The 25,234-nt window shown below is 44.0% G+C and overlaps 1 protein-coding gene across 1 annotated transcript in view; it reads left to right on the top strand.

The window, feature by feature from the left end:
- The window catches only part of MTMR7 (myotubularin related protein 7), a 46,224-nt gene extending 22,229 nt beyond the window's left edge, over positions 1–23,995 (top strand). Inside the window, exons 9-12 of the mRNA XM_044296065.1 lie at positions 781–981; positions 5,315–5,449; positions 21,887–22,013; positions 22,442–23,995. Of these exons, the coding sequence (XP_044152000.1) occupies positions 781–981; positions 5,315–5,449; positions 21,887–22,013; positions 22,442–22,804 (826 nt within the window). The 3' untranslated portion in view covers positions 22,805–23,995. The remainder of the gene's footprint in view (positions 1–780; positions 982–5,314; positions 5,450–21,886; positions 22,014–22,441) is intronic.
- Positions 23,996–25,234: the final 1,239 nt, after the last annotated feature.

The raw sequence follows: 25,234 nt of genomic DNA, 5'->3' as shown, positions 1-25,234 counted from the left end.
GGACCCTAAGCGCGTCTTAATATTCTGCAGTGATGACGGAAGGATTCATATGTTAGACATCGGATATGGATATCGAACGAATAAATCCAGGAAGACAAGCAGAAGAAACAGGAACAGGCACATAGTGGTGGTATTAGTATAGTGTGAAGTTATACATTTTATTTTATTTTTGTAAAAGGCAGGGGACCTTTAAAAATACTTATACTCACCATCAAGAACTCCCACCATTCCAGCACTGCTCACACACTCCTCCCCGCTGCTGCAGCCATGACATGTTGTTGGCTGCAGTGATGATGTGCATGTATACCACGTGACCACAGCCTGAAACCACTGCAGTGATGATGTGCATGTATACCACGTGACCACAGCCTGAGACCACTGCAGTGATGATGTGCATGTATACCACGTGACCACAGCCTGAGACCACTGCAGTGATGATGTGCATGTATACCACGTGACCACAGCCTGAGACCACTGCAGTGATCACGTGCGATATATGGGTACATCATAGTTGCAGTCATAAAAACAAAGCCCAACTGAGAGAGAACTTGAACCGAGGGGTTCGGTGTGGTGGGTATAAGTTACTATTAATATTTTAATAGTTTCCTTGCATTTTTTTAAATAACTTAGGACACCCCTTTAAAGTTATTATGTTACTTTTAACATTATTATTATTATTACAAATTAATTTATATTTAGGTTTTAGCCATAATTGAACTCAGTTGAATAACCTGGAAACCTACTTTGATTGAATAGCTTTTCATTAAATCTATACTTTAGGTACGGACATTTAGACGGAGATCCAAAGGAAGTTTCTCCGGTGATTGACCAGTTCCTGGAATGTGTCTGGCAGCTCATGGAACAGTTTCCCTGTGCATTTGAATTTAACGAGAGATTCTTGGTCCACATACAACATCATGTATACTCCTGTCAGTATGGAAACTTCCTGTGCAACTGTGAGAAGGAGAGGAGAGAACTGAGGTGAGACAATAAGCCATCTGTATTTCGTCAGTGTAGCTTGTAGGAATGTAATATGGCCTCTTTTTTTGTTAGAAAGGTTCTAAATGATTAACTGATCACTGGGTGTCCAACAGTTGGGACACACAGCAGATGTTTAAAGGGAACCTGTCATCAACTTTATGTCAACCTCACTGAGAGCAGCATAAAATAGTGACAGACATGCAGATCTCAGCAGTGTGTCACTCATGAGCTAAAAGTAAGAGGTTACTGAGAACCAGCATCATAATCATTGCAGCCCAGGTCTTGAAAAGAGTCAAATCTACCTAGGAAGAGTCATGGTTATACATAATCTCCTGCTCTCTCGCCCATCTGCTGATGATTGGCAGTTCTCTCCTAGAGAGTAAGGGAGAAAACTCGGTATTAGGCCTCATGCACACGACCGTTGTATGCATCCGTGTCCGTTGTTCCGTTTTCTGTGATTTTCTGCGGACCCATTGACTTTCAATGGGTCAGTTGAAAACTCGGAAAATGCACCGTTGTTCATACGCGTCAGTGATCCGTGTTTCCTGTCCGTCAAAAAAATAGGACCTGTCCTATTTTTTTCATGGACAATGGTTTACGGACCCATTCAAGTCAATGGGTTCGTGAAAAAACACGGTGCACACAAGATTGTCATCCGCGTCAGTGATCCGTGTCCGTAGGCTACTTTCATACAGACGGATCCGATCTCTTACAGGGGACTGTGATCAGCACAATTAACCCCTCAGGTGCCGCACTGTAAGAGATCAGGGGCTGCCAGGCAGCAGGGGGCAGACCCCCCTCCCTACCCAGTTTTAAATTCATTGGTGGCCAGTGCAGCCCCCCCTACCTCCCTCTACTGTATTAATTTCATTGGTGACCAGTGCTGCCCCCCACAGCCCCCCTCCCTCCCTCTACTGTATTAATTTCATTGGTGGCCAGTGCGGCCTTAGCAATATTAGAATCATTATACTTACCTGCGCTGTCTGTGACCGGCCGGGCGCTCCTCCTACTGGTAAGTGACAGGTCTGTGCTTTAAGCAATGCGCCGCACAGACCTGTCACTTACCAGTAGAAGGAGTGCCCAGCCGGTCACAGACAGCACAGCAGGTAAGTATAATGCTTCTAATATTGCCAAGTAACCATGGCAGCCAGGACTGCAGTAGCGTCCTGGTTGCCATGGTTACCGATCGGAGCCCCAGCAAATAAACTGGGTCTCCGATCGGAACTCTCCGCTGCCACCAATAACGGGAGACAGGAGGCCGCACTGGCCCCCAATGAAATTAATACAGTAGAGGGAGGGAGGGGGGGGGGGGCCGCACTGGCCACCAATTAAATTAATACAGTAGAGGGAGCGAGGGGGGGGCCGCACTGGCCACCAATGAAATTATTACAGTAGAGGGAGGGAGGGGGCCGCACTGGCCACCAATGAATTTAAAACTGGGGAGGGAGGGGGGTCTGCCCCCTGCTGCCTGGTAGCCCCTGATCTCTTACAGGGGGCTATGATACGCTCAATTAACCCCTCAGGTGAGGCACCTGAGGGGTTAATTGTGCGGATCACAGCCCCCTGTAAGAGATCGGATACTGCCAGGCAGCAGGGGGCAGTCATGTCCACAGTTCTTAGTATATTCCAACTTGAAGCATCCCCATCACCATGGGAACGCCTCTGTGTTAGAATATACTGTCGGAGTTTTCACAATGTAACTCAAATCCAATGGTATATTCTAACATAGAGGCGTTCCTATGGTGATGGGGACGCTTCAAGTTAAAATATACCATCGGATTGGAGAAAACTCCGATAGGGACTCCTGACTTTGCATTGAAAGTCAATGGGGGGCGGATCCGTTTGCAATTGCACCATATTGTGTCAACGTCAAACGGATCCGTCTCCATTGACTTGCATTGTAAGTCAGGACGGATCCGTTTGGCTCCGCACGGCCAGGCGGACACCAAAACGACTTTTTTTTTTACTCTCCTTCATGTCTGGTGATCCTCCAAAAATCACAGAAAACACACGGAAGAAAAAACGGACACGGATCACGGAACAACGGAACCCCGTTTTGTGGACCGTGAAAAAATACTGTCGTGTGCATGAGGCCTTAGACTGTCAGTCCTCAGCAGGTGGGCAGGAGAGCAGGACCATGACGCTTCTCAGGTGGCCGTGACTCTTTTCCAGGCCCAGTCTGCAATGATTGTGATGTTGGTTCTCAGCAACCACTTACTTTTAACTTATAAATAACAGACCGCAGAAATCAACTCACCTGTCTCTACTTTATTCTGACGTTAGTGTGGGCAGCATAAAGTTGATGACAGGTTTCCTTTAGGCCGCATGCACACGAACATGGTGTGTTTTGCGGTCTGCAAAACGCGGATCCGCAAAACACGCATGGCGCCTGTGCGCGTTCCGCAATTTGCGGAACGGCACGGACAGCCTTTACATATAACTGCCTATTCTTGTCCGCAAATCGTGGACAAAAATAGGACATGTTTTTTTTGCGGGGCCACGGAACGGAGCAACAGATGCGGACAGCACATGGAGTGCTGTCCGCATCTTTTGCGGCCCCATTGAAGTGAATGGGTCTGACCAAACCAACGGTCATGTGCATGAGGCCTTAAAGGGTTTCCCAAGATTTAAGTACAGATGACCTTTCCTCAGGATAGGTCCTCAATATCTGCACTTTGGATCCATTTCCGCTGCATACAGGTGAGCATTGTGGCCTCTTCCTAGTCCTGTGACGTCACACGGCCAATGTGCAGCTCAGTCCCCTTTTAAGTTAAAGAAGTTGTCTGAGTTATATAAAAACTTGGGCAACCCCTGAAACCTGCCTAAAATAATAAATGAATGTATACTCACCCATTTTCTCCCCTGATAGTTCCTGTGATGCTCTCCAGTCCTCCCCGCTACTCTTTGTTTTCCTGGCTGCAGTGGTGACGTTCTGTGCACACAGGTCACTGCTGCAGCCAATCACTGGCATCAGTAGAGACGTACCATGCATAGCTGGAGCCAGCAATTGTCTGCAGCTGTGACCTGTGCACAGAACGTCACCACTGCAGCCAAGAAGATGACGCCGGCAGTGGGAGGACCAGAGCACAGTGCGCGAAGACACAGGGACAAAAACAGGTGAGTATTCGTTAATTTGTTAGTTTAGGACATTTACAGGGATTGCCCAAGTTTTTATATAACTCGTACAACCCGTTTAATGGATTTAAACTGCGATACCAAGCACAGCCGCTATACAATGTACAGCTCTGTGCTTGATATATTATAAAGAGGCCGCAGTGCAGCCACAGTATTGGCAGCTGGACCCCGCTTATCAGATATTGATAACGTATCCTGAGGATGAGGATACGTTATATAAGTTCTGGAAAACCCCTTTAATTCCCCTGCAGTGGCACCACAGAAAAGAAATATAAAAGAAATCTGTCACCAGAATTTTTGTGATTCAACCAACACCATGAGGTTATGTCACTTGTTATCAGCGTTCTAAACATGCCCTTGTTAAAATTGTGTGTTTCACTATCTATCAGTGAAAGAACTTTTTTATAGGCACGTACTATGTGTAAATTGCATACCTGGAGTCATTCGGGCAGTGCTCCTTGACTGATGTCCACCGTTGACATCAGGACTAGCTACACACATTGGGCCAGATTTATCATGACTGACAGCTCACTCCACTTTCACATATGGCTAAAGTCAGTTTTAGCCAAGTCAGATTTATGATCGGCCCTTTAAGACTGTAATAAATGTGGTTTGACGGTAGCAGTTTATCCGTCAGTAAGCAGCTTTACAAAAGTTGCACGTTTTTATGAAAAAGTTGCACGTTTTTATGAAAAAGTCGCACGTTTTTATGAAAAAGTCGCATGTTCTATTAAAAAGTCTCATAAGATAAGCATGGCCCTCACTGGAGTGAAATTGCAACTTTTTTGTGACTTTTTTGCGACTTTTTAAATAGTCCCAATAGTAAATCTGTCTAGAGATTCATTTACATAAGAAAACACGACCACTTTCAGAAAACTAGCGAACATAGTGCAGAGCAGAAAAAAGTCGCAAATTTGTGCGCAGTTTTAGCGTTTGGGACTTTTTCACTCCATTATTCTGACCTGAGCTAATGATAAATCTGGCCCATTCTGTCTGCTGCACTCTTTTCCTATTTCAGTAAATATAATTCATACAGATTTGCCCTCTAGTGGTGGTTATGAGCAGAGGACATTTTTGTAGGCGTAAAAGTTCTCAAAAAAATGTATATTGGTGGTTTCATAGAAATAATGTCTCCAATGAAAGTGGTTCTCATAATACGTAAAAGCTATTAACTTATTGTACAATTGTCATCTTCTAGAATTGAGGAGAGAACTTATGCTCTCTGGTCTTACTTGTGGAAGCAGCGGCTGGATTATATGAACCCATTGTACAGACCTGACCACAGTCAGACACAAGGAACTCTGAGACCAAACACCACTCCATGCCATTTCAGGTAAGAGGTTATGTTGTGTTCCTCCATGAGTTACAGTAAAAAAAAAAAAAAGCAGCAGAACCATAAGACATCACTCACGTATGCTTTAGATACAGAGACTTTAAGCTAAATTATGAGTTTTATGCAATGGAACGATGACTTTTGATCCCAATATTAAAAAGTGGTAAAAGTGTCTTTCAATCGAGAAATCCGAGGTGCCACACCCGTCACCTCTGCTCCTTGGAAGAACATTTCGACATAACCATATAACATTCCACGTGACCTCTGAATGTCCGGAGGGGCAGTTTACCTACATATTCCAGTCCGTCAACAGGAGGGTGATCTATGAACAATGTAAATACATCCACTCTTTATGGGAAGATCTACAGCAAACATTAAATTGTTAAATTGCCTCCAATGAACTGGACCCTTGGCAGTACCTCCAATCTTGGCCCTATAGCAGGGATGGCCAACCCGCGGCTCTCAAACGCATGCGGCTCTTTGCCACTTGAAGTTCGGCTCTTGCAGTGAAGCTGGGAAGCAGGTGAGCAGCCTAATAGAGAACATGGCACGTGCCACTCTCAGCGCGCACCATGTTCTCTTCACTAGCACAATAGAGAAGGAGGGAGTCATTCCTTCTCCACTGTGACGCGGCTGCCGCTGCCACCAATGAGGACGTAGCAGGGAGGAGAAGGGGAGCGGCTGTGGCCACTGCACCAGCAATGAATGTAATTAATTCAAGTATAGGAGGCAGAGAGTGCGATCCGCCGAACCGCGGGACCTGAGGGGTTAATTGCCGCGGTTCAGCGGTATCGGCACCCGCTGCCTTTTATACTTAAATTAATGTGTTAATTGCATTAATTGGTGGCGTAATAACAGTACACATTGGAAAAAAAAAAAAGATGAGTATTCTAAATAACGAATATATTCGCTATATTGCTTCGTCTTTTAGAATATTACGAATATTCTAAAAAACCAAGTTATAGCGAATATTCGTAGAATACACATATAGACTGCAATTTAGCTAATATAGTGCTATAGTATATTTCTTTTTTTATAGTGTACATTTTTTCCAAAACTAAAGTTCAGAAGAGGCAAAAAAAATTACACAAAAAAAAAAAAAAAAGATTATAGCACTACATTAGCTAAAGTAATATATACGAATATGCTAAAAAACTAAGGTACAGCAATATAGAGAATATTCGTAAAATACACATATTAGCCTAGCCATAGCCATAGGAAAGTTGCCTTATACAGTTAAAAGAAAATTCGCAATATGCGAATAATTAAATCGCATATTATTCGCGATAAATAGACTAATGACGAATATTCGATTTCGACGAATATTCAATTGAATATTCACGAAATATCGCAAAATCGAATATGGCACCTCCTGCTCATCACTAGTAGTCATACGTTTTTTTTTTTTTTTCTGGCTCTTTGCGTCCGTAAGGTTGGCCACCCCTGCCCTATAGAAATATAACCAGAGTGATCCATATTGTACTCATTCATCGTTATGTAGGATAACCTCTGGGTCTGGAGTAAATATGTCAACTGCGTATGGGAAGGACTGCAACAGACATTACATCACCTCCAATAAACTGGGTACTCGGAAGTACCTCCAATCCTTGCCCTATAGAAATATCACCAAATTGGTCCTATTGCATTCGACTTTCTGTAGGATAATCTGTGCAGAGTTGCTACAAAAAGAAAGCAGTGTTGGCATAAACCTGGGGATTCTAGCTCTCCCTGTTTTGCCCTAGCTCCTGCACTGGCCCTGTTTTGTCTGTCCACAGAGCACCCTCCCTAATAAGGGTGACCCCATCCAAAACCTATCTCTTCTATAGGAATGCACTACTTTGCCCTAGGACAACCTGCAGCTAATATCCCTACTGTGGAACACTGATGATCCTGCTTGTCGCAGCTAGAACTTACTATGTATAGTTCCCCCCTTGGGGTATAAACAGCAAGAATTGCATGCTCGCATTGATGGGAGTAAGGGATGCTTGTCCATACATCCGCAAGACTTGCATATCTGGGATGATGGTGCTAGGACCTAGACCTGCTAGAGCAGGGCTAGGTTCCGGACAGGGTCACCCTTATTAGGGAGGGTGTTCTGTGGATATGCAAAACAGGGCCAGTGCAGGAGCCTCAGCTAGAGCAAAACAGGGAAAGCTAGCATCCCCAGGTTTATGCCAACACTGCTTTCTTTTTGTAGCGACTCTGCACAGATTATCCTACAGAAAGTCAAATGAGATATGACCAATTTGGTGATATTTCTATAGGGCAAGGATTGGAGGTACTTCCGAGTACCCAGTTCATTGGAGGTGATGTAATGTCTGGTGTAGTCCTTCCCATACGCAGTTGACATATTTACAATCTTCAAAGATTATTTTTTGAATTTGTGTCTTTTTATATTGAATATATATGAATTCTAATAAAATTTAAGTTTTAGCTAATATAGTTCATTCTTCTCTAAAATTTACCTTTTATTGTAGCATGTCGTAGAAGCCAGAAAAGTATAATATTTCAGCCTCAGTGTTTGTTTGTTTTTAAAAAGGCTCTGTCACTAGGATCAACCCTATTAAACCAGCCGTACTTCCTGGTAGGGCTCATCATGCTGAATAAAACAATACCTTTAGTTTGTCTGTATGCTAAACAGCTGCAGAGATATCTGTGTTTTATTCATAATTAAATTAGAAGTACCAGGAGGCAGGGTTGAATCCTTTGAGCACTGCCTTGTAACACCTCCTGTGCTCTGCACACACCCCTCTCCACTTGATTGACAGGACTAGACTGCTGAGGGCAGAGCTGTGTTCTGGATCTGTGTCCTAGTATGTACATATCATTTACACTATGTACTATAGCTTCACTACACTGAGATATGTATGCTCAGAAAGCTTATATACATATTACTGCTTTTTTCACAAGCACATTATATGTGTTAATTTATAAGCATAGAAAAAACATATTGATAATGCTACAGATTAGTGATAAGTACTTTATTTTGGATGTAGAGATCCCAGGTTTGAACCTTGGGAGAGACGTCTAGGTTTTTTTTCTTCAGATATTTTTTTCCTCAGCAGTTAACCCATAATATAAGCCTATATCCTTATCATATTGAGAATTATGTTTTTACGCTTTACAAAGCTAATAAACATTTCTGGTTTCCTTATAATCATATATTGTGCCTGTGAATAAATAAGTGATAGATTTTAGGTTTCTAAGAAAAGAACGTGTTGTTCTTTCCTTAGAAACCTAAAATCTATCACTTATTTATTCACAGGTACAATATATGATTATAAGGAAACCAGAAATGTTTATTAGCTTTTTATTCTCAATATAATAAGGCCTTTAATTGTTTTTAATTGTTTTTATATGATTCTATCATTTATTAAAGTATTGCATTTTATTATGGGTTAAATGAGAGAGAAAAAACTGAAAAAAGTTTATGTAAGTCTCTCTCTCCTGGGACTTGAATTTAGGATTTCCACATGCATGACAGACCACTAATCACTAAGCTATGCCATTTACATATAATTATAATCATATATTGTGCTTGTGAATAAAGCAGAAATATGTATGTCACCTTTCTGAGCAGATCTCAGTGTGGTGAAGCTTTAGTACACAGAGTATATGATACGTAGGTGCTAGGACACAGCTCTGCTCTCAGCATGTCTAGCCCTGTCAATCAAGAGAAAGGAGGAGTGTGCAGGGCACTGGGGGTGTTACAAAGCAGTGCTCAAAAGATTCAGCCCAGCTTCCCGGTGCTCCAATGTGTTCATTTGCATATAAATAAAACACTGATATCTCTGCAGCTGTTTAGCATACAGACAAAAGAAAGGTATTGTTTTAATCAGCATGATGACCCCTACCAGGCAGTATGTTTTAATAGGGTTGATCCTGTAACGGAGCCTCTTCTGGGCAATAATTATTTGTGATTATTCCTGGAACCTTGGAATCCTTGCTTGACAAAAGTAAAAGTGTAAATATGTGAAATATTATAATTTCTGTAATCTTGGAAAACTATCAGGCTGTTAGAGTTTAAAGCTTAAAACGGTTGTCTCTCCAGGAGAATGCCATATGGGTCGCATGGGGGTTCCTTCTCTATGAGTGCTAATTATAACTGGTTTCCACTCTGGCAGACATGGCCATTAAAAAGTAACTTCAGAAGCCGGAGTTACCGCAATCAGCTGGTGATTAGGCTGACTTTGATCCCAAAAGAGGTTGTCATGGTGATGTCTTAACTGGAACCCTATACCCCACCTTTCTTGAGTACCAGGCATTCACATTAATTTGTCACAACATATGTTCCCCAGGGTATGCGCCCGTGCAGAGACAGCTGCCATGTGGCTATAAAACAGGTGCATGGTTTTCTAATTGACTGTTATTGTTAACAACTCACCCTTCCCGCTTTCTGGCCACAATCTTCTTTCCTTTACAATACAGACCTCTCATTCTTTTCATGACATTCCTACATTTCATACATACAGAAACCTACACACCATTAACCCCTAGCAACTTATCAACACCCTACAATTATTACTGACCACAATCTCTACTCCTTCTTGTCCGATGACACGAATCAGTGTGCACCCACTGTGCCATCTAACTGGTTTGGCTGTGGGCTAGAACCTAAGGGTGTCATTACAGCGCTCCCCTGGTATTAACCATTTAACCCCTGTATAGAACATAGAATGTGTCGGCAGATAAGAACCATTTGGCCCATCTAGTCTGCCCAATATACTAAATACTATGGATAGCCCCTGGCCCTATCTTATATGAAAGATGGCCTTATTGCAACACGCCAGACCTGCAGGGTATGACGAAGTGAGGTCACAGTTATGGGCAATCGAGGGTACTCACTATATTGGAAGAACCCTGGGCAGGCGCGTGGCAGTGAAGGAGAGGTAGACACAGTTCCTCTGTGGCACGCTCTGTAGATAGGGACTAGGCCTGATGGTAGTTGAGGTGCCCTGGATGTTACGGGTATTTTGTGTGCCTGGGGCAAGGTCCCTGTGGTATTCGTGACGCCAGTGCCTTTGGACGGTGGCACGCCGGTTGGTGGTTGGAATGATGAAGGTACACAAGTATATAGTGAACCAAAACGTAACTTTACTGAACAATCCAACTTTGTACAGCAGGTGTAGCACAGTCTTCAGATTACAGTTCCACAAAGGGGCTTATTCACAATATGGCAGGCAATAGTCATGCAAGATACACTGAGGGTAAATTCCACAAGCACTCAGCAGCAGGTTGTACCTTTCCCAGAATCAATGTACACCGTCCTTTATAGAACTCCTGCTCTGGCTTTATATCTCCCAAGGCCCGGATGCCTAAATGGGTGGCTTAAATCCTTGGTTACTTCCTTCCTCAGGTATTATACTTCTTGCTGCACTGTCTAAAGGTTCTCTGCCCTTCAGGGTCACTTTGCTTACCCTGGGTCGCCTCCTCCTATCAGGTGGATAACTGTAGGTTTCTCCCAGGAGGTTGAATCCTGCAACTGGGGTATCTCTTCAGAGCTAACTTAGGCTCTCTTGTTCTCAGGCAAGCTGGAGCTTCTCAACAGCCTCCTGGACATCACTAGCAGCCAGGGCTATCCAGCTGCATGTCAGGAGCAGGCTCTTGAACCTCTGTCTTCTTAGACTCCTGACTCTGCACTACCTCTCCCTGTCTGGGCCTGGACATTTATACTAGGGGCTCCCTATCTCCCTCTAGTGTCTGGGATGTCTAACTACACCCAACTAGGCCTGCTACTGCATCACACAGGGGTACATTGCATGTAAAAACACATTAAAACATACATTAAATGCAGAATTAAATATGACATTCCTGTTCCTTGTGAGTAAGAGTAACGCGCACACCAATTGACCCTTGTGTAGTGCCCACCCATACCTAGTGGGACACTACATACCCCCACGCTATAACGTTGCCCGTCCTCGGCGTAACATGGAGGGTCCCTGCACAGCTGGATACTGCACCTGTAATAGGGAAGATAAAGCAAAGCAGGAAAACACATCTACATTTGCTAAATATACATTATATGTATACATCAGGCAGTTCCACTGGATTAGGAGCAAGTAATGGTGAAAAGGGGCGTCGTTCTCTTCTCTCAGGATAAAACAATGGGAACAGGGGCGCTGACCTGGCACAGCGTAACAATAAATACCAGGATAGTCCATATAATACTGTTAAGTGCAAATTGTCCATGATAGAACAGTTGTAGTCCATGGAAAATGTAAAAACATTAAATAACAATTCTTGGAGGCTCAAAGCATATAAAATGAGTCCGTACCCAGGTTCTTTTCTTTTTGTTTAATCCACAGCTAAGTAAAGATATAGGATCTTAGACAGCATAGCAAGAATCACAGAGGCTCGCACGAGGTGGAGTCCATCTCTGGGCACAATACTTTAAAATAGTAGCAAAATCTCAGAGGCTCATGTGCATTGGAGTCTATCCCTGGGCCCAATTCCTTTAAATTCCAGTTGCATAATAAAATGACAGCACATAAAATAGTCCACATTATTTAAATGGCATACACTTTAAAGTAGTGCTGTAATACCCTTAATCAACCTGAAAAGGGGGTTAAAGGGTTAAAAGGCGCAACATGAAAACAGGCACAACTGGGTTTTCACTCTGAGAAAGCAGGCAGGAGGTCCTGTAAACAAGATGGCCTTGCTGCACGTGGTATTTCAGTGGCTTGCCGCCTCCACTGAGCCGTGGGTAACTGGCAGCAGCAACAGAGGGCCAAAACAACGAAGGACTCCTGTCCTGAAAGGGTTAAATCTTCTTTAGGATCCCTTGGCAAATAAAGCAAACATCAAGGGCCTAGCAGGCCAATTCACAGGGGCAAGTCATATCCACTTTGCATTTCAGTGGTGCTCCCTGGCTCCATTTGTATATTGGGCCTGTATTGAGCTTCAACAGGTGGATGTGCCCACAACACCGTATTGGGGGGCAACTGTAACATAAATGGACCCCTAATAGGTATAGGCCCCATAGGCCTAGGGGTGATCAAAGTCGCTGACCTCACCGGAGCAGGCATAACAATCATAGGCTGCTGCACTGGCCTGGGTACCTCTGCTGCAAGCCGTCCGGTGGGTTCTGGAACGACTGGCTCTGTGCGCCGGTGCACAGCGTATGAGGATCCCACCACAGGTGCCGGTACTAAGGAGGGACGACTGGCAGGGACAGGTACTCTCACCTTAGACCCGGAGACGTCCGAGTCCTTACGTCTTCTTTCTTGTAGGTCAGGTGGAGTCCGGATCCTGGCGGAGGCAGTCTGGCGTAGCTCCCGTAGTTTCAGCTCCAGCCGCACGATCTGGTCGTCCAGGCTTTCGGAGTCGGGATCGCTGGTCTCCGCTGTCGCCGTCGGCACTTGGAAGGTGGGTGGTTCGTCCTGCGCAGCCGCTGCAGGCTCAGGCGAGGCGTCCGCTTTCCTCCCTCTGCGGATATTCTCCAGGGCAGCTCTGAATCTCTCTGCATCCTGAAGCTCACGGACAGTTTTCTCCCTGCGAGGCAACTCAGGTGAGGGCCATGGGCTAACCCTCTTCTCTACCACTGTCGGCTGCCAAAATACGTTCGGGCCAATGAAGGAGCCCCTTTCTTGAAAAGCATGATGGGCCGGTCCTGGAGAGCACATAGGTTCTTGCTCGCAGCCAGGGTTGTCCTCCGGAGAGCACACAGGTTCGTGCTCGCAGCCAGAGTAGTCCTCATCAAGGTCCCAGTCCTCTGTCTTCTTCTTAGGACGGGACACGGCAGTGGCGTAGGGGCCTCGCAGGCCCTCAGCAGGGGTACATTCAACCTCCTCTCCCTCGCGGAGGTTATGTAGACGTTCTGGGAGGTAGCTCCGCTTGACGGACCTCCTGTTGACATATAAGTCTCGTCCAGTCAGGTAGTCTTTTATAAAACCGAAGCCTCGGTCCTTGTCAAAGGCCACAACCAACCCCGTTCTCCTTTCCAGGCGGGGTTGTGTGTCAGTGTGGCACTCGTGAACGGTCTTTGCCAGTTCCTCGTAGTAAATTTTGGTTTTAGTTGTCTTCTTTATGGCGGCCTCCCGAATCTCTGCCATTAGAGCTGACCACTTGAACGAGGGCTGGAAGAAGTCTCTCCAGGAGCCGTAGTAGGTCTCCGGTTGCGTCCTCGGTGGCGGGCAGGCGGGTCTCTCCGGTCCCGGAGAGTAGGCCGGTGGAGCGTCCTTTTGCTCAACACCAGTCACATTCATGTTTAATAAATCAGGCGCGGACATATCAGCAGGAAAGTCCTCACTCCTCAACATGCTCGATCCTTCTCTGGAGAGCGACAGGGTGGCGCCAACAAGTTCAGACAGATCCTCCCATTGCACTGGGAGGCCGCCCCCCAGGTACTCCAGTATGGGGGAGGCGGAGTCCATCACAGCAGACATGCAAATGTCCAGACTGGGCGGTGGCGCCAGCATACAGCCTTCCCGCACTTTTAGCAGAAGGCGCCAATTTTTACCGCCAATTTAGGATGAAGATGACGCAGCAAACAATTTTAATCCAGCTAAGCGGCCATCTTTGAGCAAAATAGCTGTCTATTCACTGACAGCAAGCGGTGACTTAAATAAGTAGAAAACAGTCCACACAATGCTATTTTCACACCGCAGTCATTACAGTTCACTTTGGCCCAGCAATTTTCAATAAAACAATTGGGGCATGTCACTTTAAGACGATTTTCAGCACACAGTTTTTAAATCCGCTATGGCGCAGGAATATTCGGATCCTGTTCGTGACGCCAATTTATGCAACACGCCAGACCTGCAGGGTATGACGAAGTGAGGTCACAGTTATGGGCAATCGAGGGTACTCACTATATTGGAAGAACCCTGGGCAGGCGCGTGGCAGTGAAGGAGAGGTAGACACAGTTCCTCTGGGGCACGCTCTGTAGATAGGGACCAGGCCTGATGGTAGTTGAGGTGCCCTGGATGTTACGGGTATTTTGTGTGCCTGGGGCAAGGTCCCTGTGGTATTCGTGACGCCAGTGCCTTTGGACGGTGGCACGCCGGTTGGTGGTTGGAATGATGAAGGTACACAAGTATATAGTGAACCAAAACGTAACTTTACTGAACAATCCAACTTTGTACAGCAGGTGTAGCACAGTCTTCAGATAACAGTTCCACAAAGGGGCTTATTCACAATATGGCAGGCAATAGTCATGCACGATACACTGAGGGTAAATTCCACAAGCACTCAGCAGCAGGTTGTACCTTTCCCAGAATCAATGTACACCGTCCTTTATAGAACTCCTGCTCTGGCTTTATATCTCCCAAGGCCCGGATGCCTAAATGGGTGGCTTAAATCCTTGGTTACTTCCTTCCTCAGGTATTATACTTCTTGCTGCACTGTCTAAAGGTTCTCTGCCCTTCAGGGTCACTTTGCTTACCCTGGGTCGCCTCCTCCTATCAGGTGGATAACTGTAGGTTTCTCCCAGGAGGTTGAATCCTGCAACTGGGGTATCTCTTCAGAGCTAACTTAGGCTCTCTTGTTCTCAGGCAGGCTGGAGCTTCTCAACAGCCTCCTGGACATCACTAGCAGCCAGGGCTATCCAGCTGCATGTCAGGAGCAGGCTCTTGAACCTCTGTCTTCTTAGACTCCTGACTCTGCACTACCTCTCCCTGTCTGGGCCTGGACATTTATACTAGGGGCTCCCTATCTCCCTCTAGTGTCTGGGATGTCTAACTACACCCAACTAGGCCTGCTACTGCATCACACAGGGGTACATTGCATGTAAAAACACATTAAATGCAGAATTAAATATGACATTCCTGTTCCTTGTGAGTAAGAGTAACGCGCACACCAATTGACCCTTGTGTAGTGCCCACCCCTACCTAGTGGGACACTACATAATGCCTATCCCATGCATGCTTAAACTCCTTCACTGTATTTGCAGCTACCACTTCTGCAGGAAGGCTATTCCATGCATCCACTACTCTCTCAGTAAAGTAATACTTCCTGATATTACTTTTAAACCTTTGCCCCTCTAATTTAAAACTATGTCCTCTTGTAGCAGTTTTTCTTCTTTTAAATATTCTCTCTTCTTTTACCTTGTTGATTCCCTTTATGTATTTAAAAGTTTCTATCATATCCTCTGTCTCGTCTTTCTTCCAAGCTATACATGTTAAGGTCCTTTAATCTTTCCTGGTAAGTTTTATCCTGCAATCCATGTACTAGTTTAGTAGCTCTTCTCTTAACTCTCTCCAAAGTATCAATATCCTTCTGGAGATATGGTCTCCAGTACTGCGCACAATACTCCAAATGAGGTCTCACTAGTGCTCTGTAGAGCGGCATGAGCACCTCCCTCTTTCTACTGGTAATTCCTATTGCTATACACCCAAGCATTCTGCTAGCATTTCCTGCTGCTCTATGACATTGTCTGCCAGCCTTTAAGTCTTCTGAAATAATGAGCCCTACATCCCTTTCCTCAGATACTGAGGTTAGGACTGTAGCACTGATTTTATATTCTGCTCTTGGGTTTTTACGCTCCAGGTGCATTATCTTGCACTTATCAACGTAACATTTTAGTTGCCAGATTTTTGACCATTCCTCTAGTTTTCCTAAATCCTTTTCCATTTGGTGTTTCCCTCCAGGAACATCAACCCTGTTACAAATCTTTGTGTCATCAGCAAAAAGACACACTTTACCATCGAGGCCTTCTGCAAGTTCCCTAGGGACTAAAGCATGACATCAGTCATGTAAGCCATCATGTGACCTTCACAAGTATGTGACCTGACTACCTAGATATCTAACAGGTGAATAGTAAATAGTGTATTAAGGAGCAGTAAATACTGTATATCCATAGTACTACCTGCAGCAGTATCTCATCATGTCTATCAGTATCTGTGTATGCTATGTTTGTTTGTTTTTTTACACTAAACTTTGTTAACATGACAACATCACCTAGAGACAGGCAACAATTTTACAACATCACCTAGAGCAGTAGTGGCGAACCTATGGCAGGCGTGCCAGAGGCGGCACTTAGAGCCCTCTCTGTGGGCACCTGTGCCCTGGAAAAAGTCTAAAGCGTACCAATATGCCGTAGACTTTTCCTGCCATTCATCAGCCCAGGGTGCACTATGAACGGTACAGGCAGTGCATTGAATGTAGGCAAGCTATTATAGCTAAATTATAACGTACATGGAAGATATACTATATTGGAATGTAGTATTCAGGTTAAATTGCTGTGTTGGCACTTTGTGATAAATAAGTGGGTTTTTGGTTGCAGTTTGGGCACTCTGTCTCTAAAAGGTTCGCCATCACTGACCTAGAGGCAGGCAGTCATGTAATCATAAACAGTAATGTAGTTACTGTAATAAACACAATAAAATCTAAATTCCACTCCTAGCCCTATTTAGTTATCATATAAATATGCCCTGTGTGCGGTCATTTAATACTGCTGTTTACTGAATGTCAAGGATTATATTATGTGACGTGTCATATGACTGATGTCATTGTGGCAGAACCCGCCTCGCCACTGGGCATTGGAGAGGACTGGCTACCCGCCTCCTACCTGCTGACTATGGCCCCTGGTAAATTTGTACGTTTGAATGCAATTTGGGCATGTGGTGTTTTGTGTTGCTGCTGCTGGCCTTTTGGGGACCATCTGTGGACATGTGACTTTTGGGAACAATTGCCTTTGAGACTGTGTAGCAGATTGCATTCGGACTGTCTTGAATATTGTGTATGTTGTTATGGGTTCGGTTGGATTGTGTTGCGATGTATTGTGGGCTGTGTGTATCTTGCTCTTGCTGTGATGTTAAAGGCATTGCTGTTCTGTGCCTCTTCTCCTCCCCCTTTTCCTGTCCCCCCTCAACTCTCCCATCAGCTCTTGCTATTGTCGGGCCCCACCCTTCCTTGTACCATAGCCCTCCATGTGCCCTATTGTATGCAAATGAGGCTGTTGGGGGGGTTTAAAGTAGGTGTGCTATGTCCAAATAAAGGGAGTTCCTGTTTTTACCCTCAAGGTGAAGTGTAGTCTCATTCTTGGGGGAGGATTTATTGCATGCTGTCCCAGTTTGACTGCTAGGAGTGTAAACCTATTCGTATGGTTTCCTATTCAACTGTCTACAGCATTCATATGCTTGAAGAGGATTTATATGCTGCTTCGGTTCGGTGATTGTGGTGTCTGCCAGAGTGCTTGGAGACCTCAGGAAAACGCTAGGAGCATCCGTCAACGGAGGTACTCAGTCGGGGTGCCAGGTGATCCGTTACAGTCATGTTTCAGTTAGGCCATGGATACATTACATAGGACTGATACATAGACTATACCATTCTACTGTATATAGGGGTCAACTGCCTGATATAAGAAAGGTATGCATTCAGAATTTTAAATACATGTATATTAAAAATTGTACAGTTTAAACAAATACAGTAAAAAAATAAAAACTTAGATACCCCTTTAACCTCTCGCTCTTCTGACATCTATCCTTTCTCTTTTAAACATTCTGGTCTACTCACAAATAAGCTTAAACTGTGTAATAACTATTTTCTAACTCTTCTTGACCCATTACAATCTGGCTTTCACACTCTACACTCTAAACTGCCCTTACCAAGGTGTTTAATGATCTCCTGACAGCAAAAAGAAATGGCAACTACTCTCTACGATTCTTCTGCATCTCTCTGAAGCATTTGACACTATAGACCACAAACTCATCCTTAGTATGCTCCACTCTATTGGCCTCAAGGCCTGTCTGTCTTTGTTTTCTTCCTATCTCTCTGGCCACTCTTTTAGGGTATCATTCGCTTGCTCTACTTCTCATCATCCTTTTTTTGTTAGGGTTCCCCAGAGTTCAGTTCTAGGCCCCCCACTTTTTTGTCTTTACAGCCCCTATCAGACAGACCATCAGTATATTTGGCTTTCAGTGCCATCGTTATGCTGATGACACCCAATTAGATACCTCATCCCGTGACATCACTCCAACAGTACTACAAAATTCCAGGAATTGTCTGGCAGCCGTCTCAAACACCATGGCTCTTTCTGTCTGAAACTGAATGTTATGGGGCAGATTTATCATAAGTCGCAAAATATTTTTTACACCATTCACTACAGTTTTGTAATGTGGATAGACAAGTGGGTGTGGATAGCTATGTTAATGAGTTTCACTCTAGATTTATCATTGAGACTTTTTTTTAAGTCGAAAAAAAGGTGTAGCTCCAGTAGGAGGATGGAGCAGGAAAACTGAAGTAAATTTTCTAGACAAAAGGGTTAGGTTTAAGGATAAAACTAATTTATCAAACATGTGACATTTGATAAATGTGGCATAAAGTATGCCAATGCACATCTTTTCTTGGCTTCCCATATTCAGTCACTGGCATGTTCATGTCATCTGTGCCTAAAGAATTGTATAATGTGGAGAGACAATCTGAATCGCACCTCCTCATTCCTATACTAATGACTACTGTACGTATTTTGCAGCATTTCTATTGATAAAACATGGCTATACAGCACAAGTATCAAACATTTGCTGTGCCCTAAAAGAGGCATTAGTATACAGTTTGATCAAAGAGCATAGGCCCACTTACCGCGACAAGGTTGCCTCTTGTTAAGTGGGAACCTACTCTATCCATAGCGCAGTGCCGTGCGGCGACCACCGCACCAGCAGGCAATGGGATCCAACAGCCACAATGCGGCCCCACCTTGAGGCAGAGCCACCTAGGCCTCGGATCCCATCACTCCACCAGCACGGCACAGAAGCAGCGGCGGCCACCGTCCAGCGCCGCATGTGAACTGGTGCAAAGGGATCACCTGTTCACAGCTTCTCAGGAACTTCAACTGAGATGGGGTAGGAATTATTTAACCCTTTGCAGACTACTGCTAAATTAAAAGCACCTGTGCCACATGGGGAGGAGTGCTGACTCAGAGCAAATGTTTGATACCAGCGCTGTATAGCCATGGTTTATCAATAGAAATGCTGCAAATTACGTACAGTAGTCATAAGTATAGGAATGAGGAGGTGCGATTTAGATTCTCTCTACCAACCATGATTTATATGCCGTCTGTCCATTTTTTCTTCCCCCTAAGTCTGCACTCCTCCCCATGTGACACAGGTGCTCTTAATTTAAATTAGCAGAAGTCTGCACAGGGTTTTAATTCCTACCACATCTCAGTTGAAGTTCCTGAGAAGCTGTGAACAGGTGATCCTTTAGCACCAGTTCACATGCGGCGCTGGACGGTGGCCGCCGCTGCTTCTGTGCCGTGCTGGTGGAGTGATGGGATCCGAGGCCTAGGTGGCTCCGCTGTACAGTGGGGTAGCTGTGTGGCTGCTGGGTCCCATTGCCTGCTGGAGCAGTGTGGAGACGCGGTGGTCGCCGCACGGCACTGCGCTATGGTTAGAGTAGGTTCCCACTTAACAAGAGGCAACCTTGTCGCGGTAAGTGGGCCTATGCTCTTTGATCAAACTGTATACTAATGCCTCTTAATAGTGCACAGCAAATGTTTGATACCAGCGCTGTATAGCCATGGTTTATCAATAGAAATGCTGCAAATTACGTACAGTAGTCATAAGTATAGGAATGAGGAGGTGCGATTTAGATTCTCTCTACCAACCATGATTTCTGTGCCTAAAGAATATCTTGAGCATCTGCCCTTTTCTCATGGTGGAAATAGACCAAACTCTAGTTGTTGCTTTGATTCATTCTTGTATTAATTACTGTAACTAATTACTAATCAGTCACTAAACTCTCCCTCCTTCAGTCTGTCCTAAATGTTGCAGCCAGACTCCTCTTTTTGTTCAGCCACCGCATTGATGCGTCTAGCCTATGCCAGTCACGTCAAACTTCTCATACAGGTCAAACTTCTCATCCACACCCACATAACTCTCTACAGTGCTGCAGCTCCCTACATATCCTCCATTATTTTTGTCTAACACCCCACTCACGCTCCCCGTTCTGCCAATGATCTAAGATTAACACCCTCCATAATTCAAACCTCTTACTTCTTCTTCAAAACTCACCTCGCTCTTTGGAAGGCACTGCCCCAGGCAATTACATTTATTCCCAACTTGCTTAGCGTTCAACGTGCCTTAAAAACACATCTTTTAAGGGAAGCTTATCATATTTTCTAAACTGACTCTTCCCCCTTTAACCGCCCCCGCCCTTCATTCTTCAGGCCCTAAATCCATCATCCAACAGTAATCCCCACACTCAATGCACTAGCTCATGAAGCTCCATCTGCACTTCTCTATTTAGTACAAAGATGGCTGGACCACTTTAGAAAACTGTCCATTTTGTGCCACCCCTATTCCCTTAAGCCTGTATTACACAGGCCGATTGAGCTAGCGATTGTCCCTCCCGGCAATCACTTGCTCGCTAACAGAGGAGACCACTGCAGTTATGTGCAACAATCTCCTCCGCAGCATGGGGAGGAACGATTGTTATGCCATCGCTTGTCCCCATACTGTTTAGTGGTTTGCCGACGGCAAGTGCTGATTTTTGAGCATGCTTAAAAATCTGAATTGCCCGATGAATGAGTGTTTGCTCATTCATCGGGCAATGGTCGGCAGTATTACACTGCAAGATTATTGCGAACGCTTGTTAGCGAATATCGGCTGGAAAATCGGCCAGTGTAATACAGCCCTTACAGATTGCAAGCTCTTGTAAGCAGGGCCCTTACTTCTAGTGTTTCAGTTGTATATTAGCCTGTAATTCTGTGATCTCTTTTTATTTGTACATGGATCCTCTGAGTTGTAAAGCATCACGGAATATGGTGGTGTTATTGAACCTTAATCAGGTTCCACTGATTATCATGTTAAATCCAAATTAGTAAAAAGTTACCGAGCTCGGATCGGAGAATAATTTGAGACACAAACCCTATGTGTCCAACAAGATCATTCCACTTTAATGAAACAATGTGTAAGATAATATAATAATTACAGATAAAGGTGGCGGATACAAGCCAACCTTCATAAACCATAAACTAACATTTGACATTTACATTGATTGGTACAGAAGAGGGATGATCCCTTGTACTCCCCGTGTATGCACTCCCCTTATCTATGTTGTTCACTCTTTGGCTGCTCGCCCAGAACTGCACATTGTTGCACTCACAGTGGCGCTATAGATATAAATATTATAAATTTTATTAATAATTGATTCATGATGGCCACATGGTTTTGCAGGTTTACTAACAAAACGATGCAGCCATTAGCAATGAACAAACAATAAATCAGTCAGTCAGTTTGAAAAACGAAAAGACACACAGGACTGCATAATTTTTGGCAGCATCGCCGCCACCTCTCAGTCACTACATGAGACCATACCCTTAGGACTTATCGATGATCTAAAGCTATTCAGAAATAAATCCTGGACTGACCAAGAGTTCTCACAAATATTTGTCAAATTAGATAGCAAAAATGAATTGGGAGTATTACATATGAAATGTGCTAGATTATAACTTTGTGCATATTTTAACTCTTCAACCTTGTTTTTCAATAAATGTGAAAGGTTTTGGAGGGGCCTCTACAACCGATTTGAGAAAGGAATGCACCCTCGACAGTCAGTGACTGATTTTCTTCAGGCAGTAAAAGAAGAGACGCAGCAGCTTGAGGAGGAAATGGAGTTCATGGAAAAGGTATCTGCTGCACTACTGCATAGAAAATCCATTTCACCTATGTGCCCTACTTATAGACAACTACCATAGTTTACTTATCATGTTTTACCGCTTAGGCTTCAACGTAGACCGATTCAGCTTCCCATGTGAGAAAACATTTTAATGAAGACATATGTACAGAGACATCTCAGAAGATAATCTACAAAATGTGTCCATGGTTGTTTATGGAGTGCCCTAAACGTCTTTGGTGCTCCTTGGAGATGTGGTCCTCTCTGACACAATGCCTGCAAGAAAGTGTCACTTGGCATCTTCAAGTTAAAAACATCTCTGAGCACCAAATGTGTTATGGCTTTTTACCAGACACATTTGTTTATAGGAACAGGCATATTTTTACGTAAAGAGAATAGGAAATGGGTGTAACTTTTGTCCTCTCACAATTTTCCCTTTAGAGACTAGCAAAGCTGGAAACCCGAGAGACAAATGAAACCAATAAGATTATCAATGACCAGCAAAAAATCCATAACTTCCAGATGTCCATCACCAAACTCTCTCCGGCTAATACGCCTCAAGATTACAGCACCAACCTGAAGTTGTTTCCTTCCCGCAGTCCATCTCAAGGTGAGGAAGACTCAGCCCTCATCCTAACCCAGGACCATTTAAAGAGCTCTGACCCCGACCTGTCTGCTAACAGTGACCAGGAATCTGGAGTGGAGGACTTGAGCTGCAGGTCTCCAAGTGGCGGAGACTCATTACCTAGTGAGGACAGTGGGAAGGATCCTGATTCGGATGAAGCAGTATTCCTGAATGCTTAGATGTTATAACCACGTGCTATCTTATTACATGTTTATATTTATTTATAGGAGGATGTAAGCGGAGAAGAATATACTGGGGGGAAGTAATCAACTATGTTCACACTTAGGTAGTTGTCTGCGCAAACAGAGACCAGAGCATATGTGTCTGTGAGCTCTGGAAATATGCTTAAGCAATTTTTTATTTATTTTTTTGCTTTTAAGACAAAGACCTAGGTTGCCCGTATGACCTTATGTTTAGTTTACTTACATAATTCCAAGACACATGTCTACCTTTGGGGCTACAACCAGAGCACGAATCATGTCACAGTATATGCATTTATTAGGATCTAGATTGACACAGGAGCCCTGTACTGGAGGCATGTGTACTTACATACTATACAAGTTTAGATCCACTATTCCTCATAATAATCACATATTGAAAATGTGAAAAAAAGGTCTGAATGTGGCTTCCTTTTTGGAAAATTAATGATAGATTACAGGTGGCAATACGCATTGGCTAAACGGCAGCTTAACCTGCCAGTTTTGGCAGGACTGGCCAACCATCAGTGTATGAGGTTGTTCCAAAACTCATAAGTAAAAAATTTCCAGCTCACCATACATATTCGGTGCACAGAGTGGACCGGACTTGTCCTTTGGATAGTTGAACAAATTCTGGAGTCTCCAGCATCCGAAAAAATCAACGTCATCTTTGAGGGTGGTGAAGTCTTACCTATGTACTTTTAACCGGAATTTAAATAAAGACGACGTTTAATTTTTCGGATGCTGGAGACTCCAGAATTTGTTCAACTATCCAAAGTTCCAAATTTCCCCTGATGACAGTCAGTGGAAAAAATGATGTGTCATGTTGGATCTCAGAGGGGAAAAGCTACCACCAGATGTACACTCGGCCACCTTAAATTGCACCGTTGGACATCATTTTCCTGCCCCCTTGGGTTTGGCCAACCATCACATTTACAGGTTAGCGTATCACATGTCATGTTGCTACTCCATTTATGCCATCCTGTGGCACTTTATAGTGTATCTATAACCTGATAATGAAACAAGACCTCACAAATAGTATTTTAAGACTCCAAAAAAAATAAAGTATAGTTACAGATCATTTCCTTCTGGACATGTTTCTTTGAACAATACAAACAAAACATTTTCAATCTTTTAGGTGGATGCAAAACATTGCAAAAATGGAAGTGTCAAAGTATAAATACAGTCTGAGGAAAATTAAAAGAATTAAAAAAAAAAAACTTAGTATGCTGGGCAGCTCTTGTCTGTAGACTTCTATATACAGTGGGATGCGAAAGTTTGGGCAACCTTGTTAATCGTCATGATTTTCCTGTATAAATCGTTCGTTGTTACGATAAAAAATGTCAGTTAAGTATATCATATAGGAGACACACACAGTGATATTTGAGAAGTGAAATGAAGTTTATAGGGATTACAGAAAGTGTGCTATAATTGTTTAAACAAAATTAGGCAGGTGCATAAATTTGGGCACTGTTGTCATTTTATTGATTCCAAAACCTTTAGAACGAATTATTGGAACTCAAATTGGCTTGGTAAGCTCAGTGACCCCTGACCTACATACACAGGTGAATCCAATTATGAGAGAGTATTTAAGGGGGTCAATTGTGAATTTTCTCTGAAGAGTAGCAACATGGGGGTCTCAAAACAACTCTCAAATGACCTGAAGACAAAGATTGTTCACCATCATGGTTTAGGGGAAGGATACAGAAAGCTGTCTCAGAGATTTCCGCTGTCTGTTTCCACAGTTAGGAACATATTGAGGAAATGGAAGACCACAGGCTCAGTTCAAGTTAAGGTTCGAAGTGGCAGACCAAGAAAAATCTCGCATAGACAGAAGCGACGACTGGTGAGAACAGTCAGAGTCAACCCACAGACCAGCACCAAAGACCTACAACATCATCTTGCTGCAGATGGAGTCACTGTGCATCGTTCAACCATTCGGCGCACTTTACACAAGGAGATGCTGTATGCGAGAGTGATGCAGAGGAAGCCTTTTCTCCGCCCATAGCACAAAAAGTGCCGCTTGAGGTGGGCTAAAGCAAATTTGGACAAGCCAGCTTCATTTTGAAATAAGGTGCTGTGAACTGATGAAACTAAAATTGAGTTATTTGGCCATAACAAGGGGCGTTATGCATGGAGGAAAAAGAACACAGCATTTCAAGAAAAACCTGCTACCTACAGTAAAATATGGTGGTGGTTCCATCATGCTGTGGGGCTGTGTGGCCAGTGCAGGGACTGGGAATCTTGTCAAAGTTGAGGGACGCATGGATTCCACTCAGTATCAGCAGATTCTGGAGACCAATGTCCAGGAATCAGTGACAAAGCTCAAGCTGCGCCGGGGCTGGATCTTTCAACAAGACAACGACCCTAAACACTGCTCAAAATCCAATAAGGCATTTATGCAGAGCAACA

Source organism: Bufo gargarizans, chromosome 1, assembly GCF_014858855.1.
Source record: "Bufo gargarizans isolate SCDJY-AF-19 chromosome 1, ASM1485885v1, whole genome shotgun sequence".
Classification (NCBI taxonomy): domain Eukaryota; kingdom Metazoa; phylum Chordata; class Amphibia; order Anura; family Bufonidae; genus Bufo; species Bufo gargarizans.
This window is presented reverse-complemented; position numbering and strand designations above follow the sequence as displayed.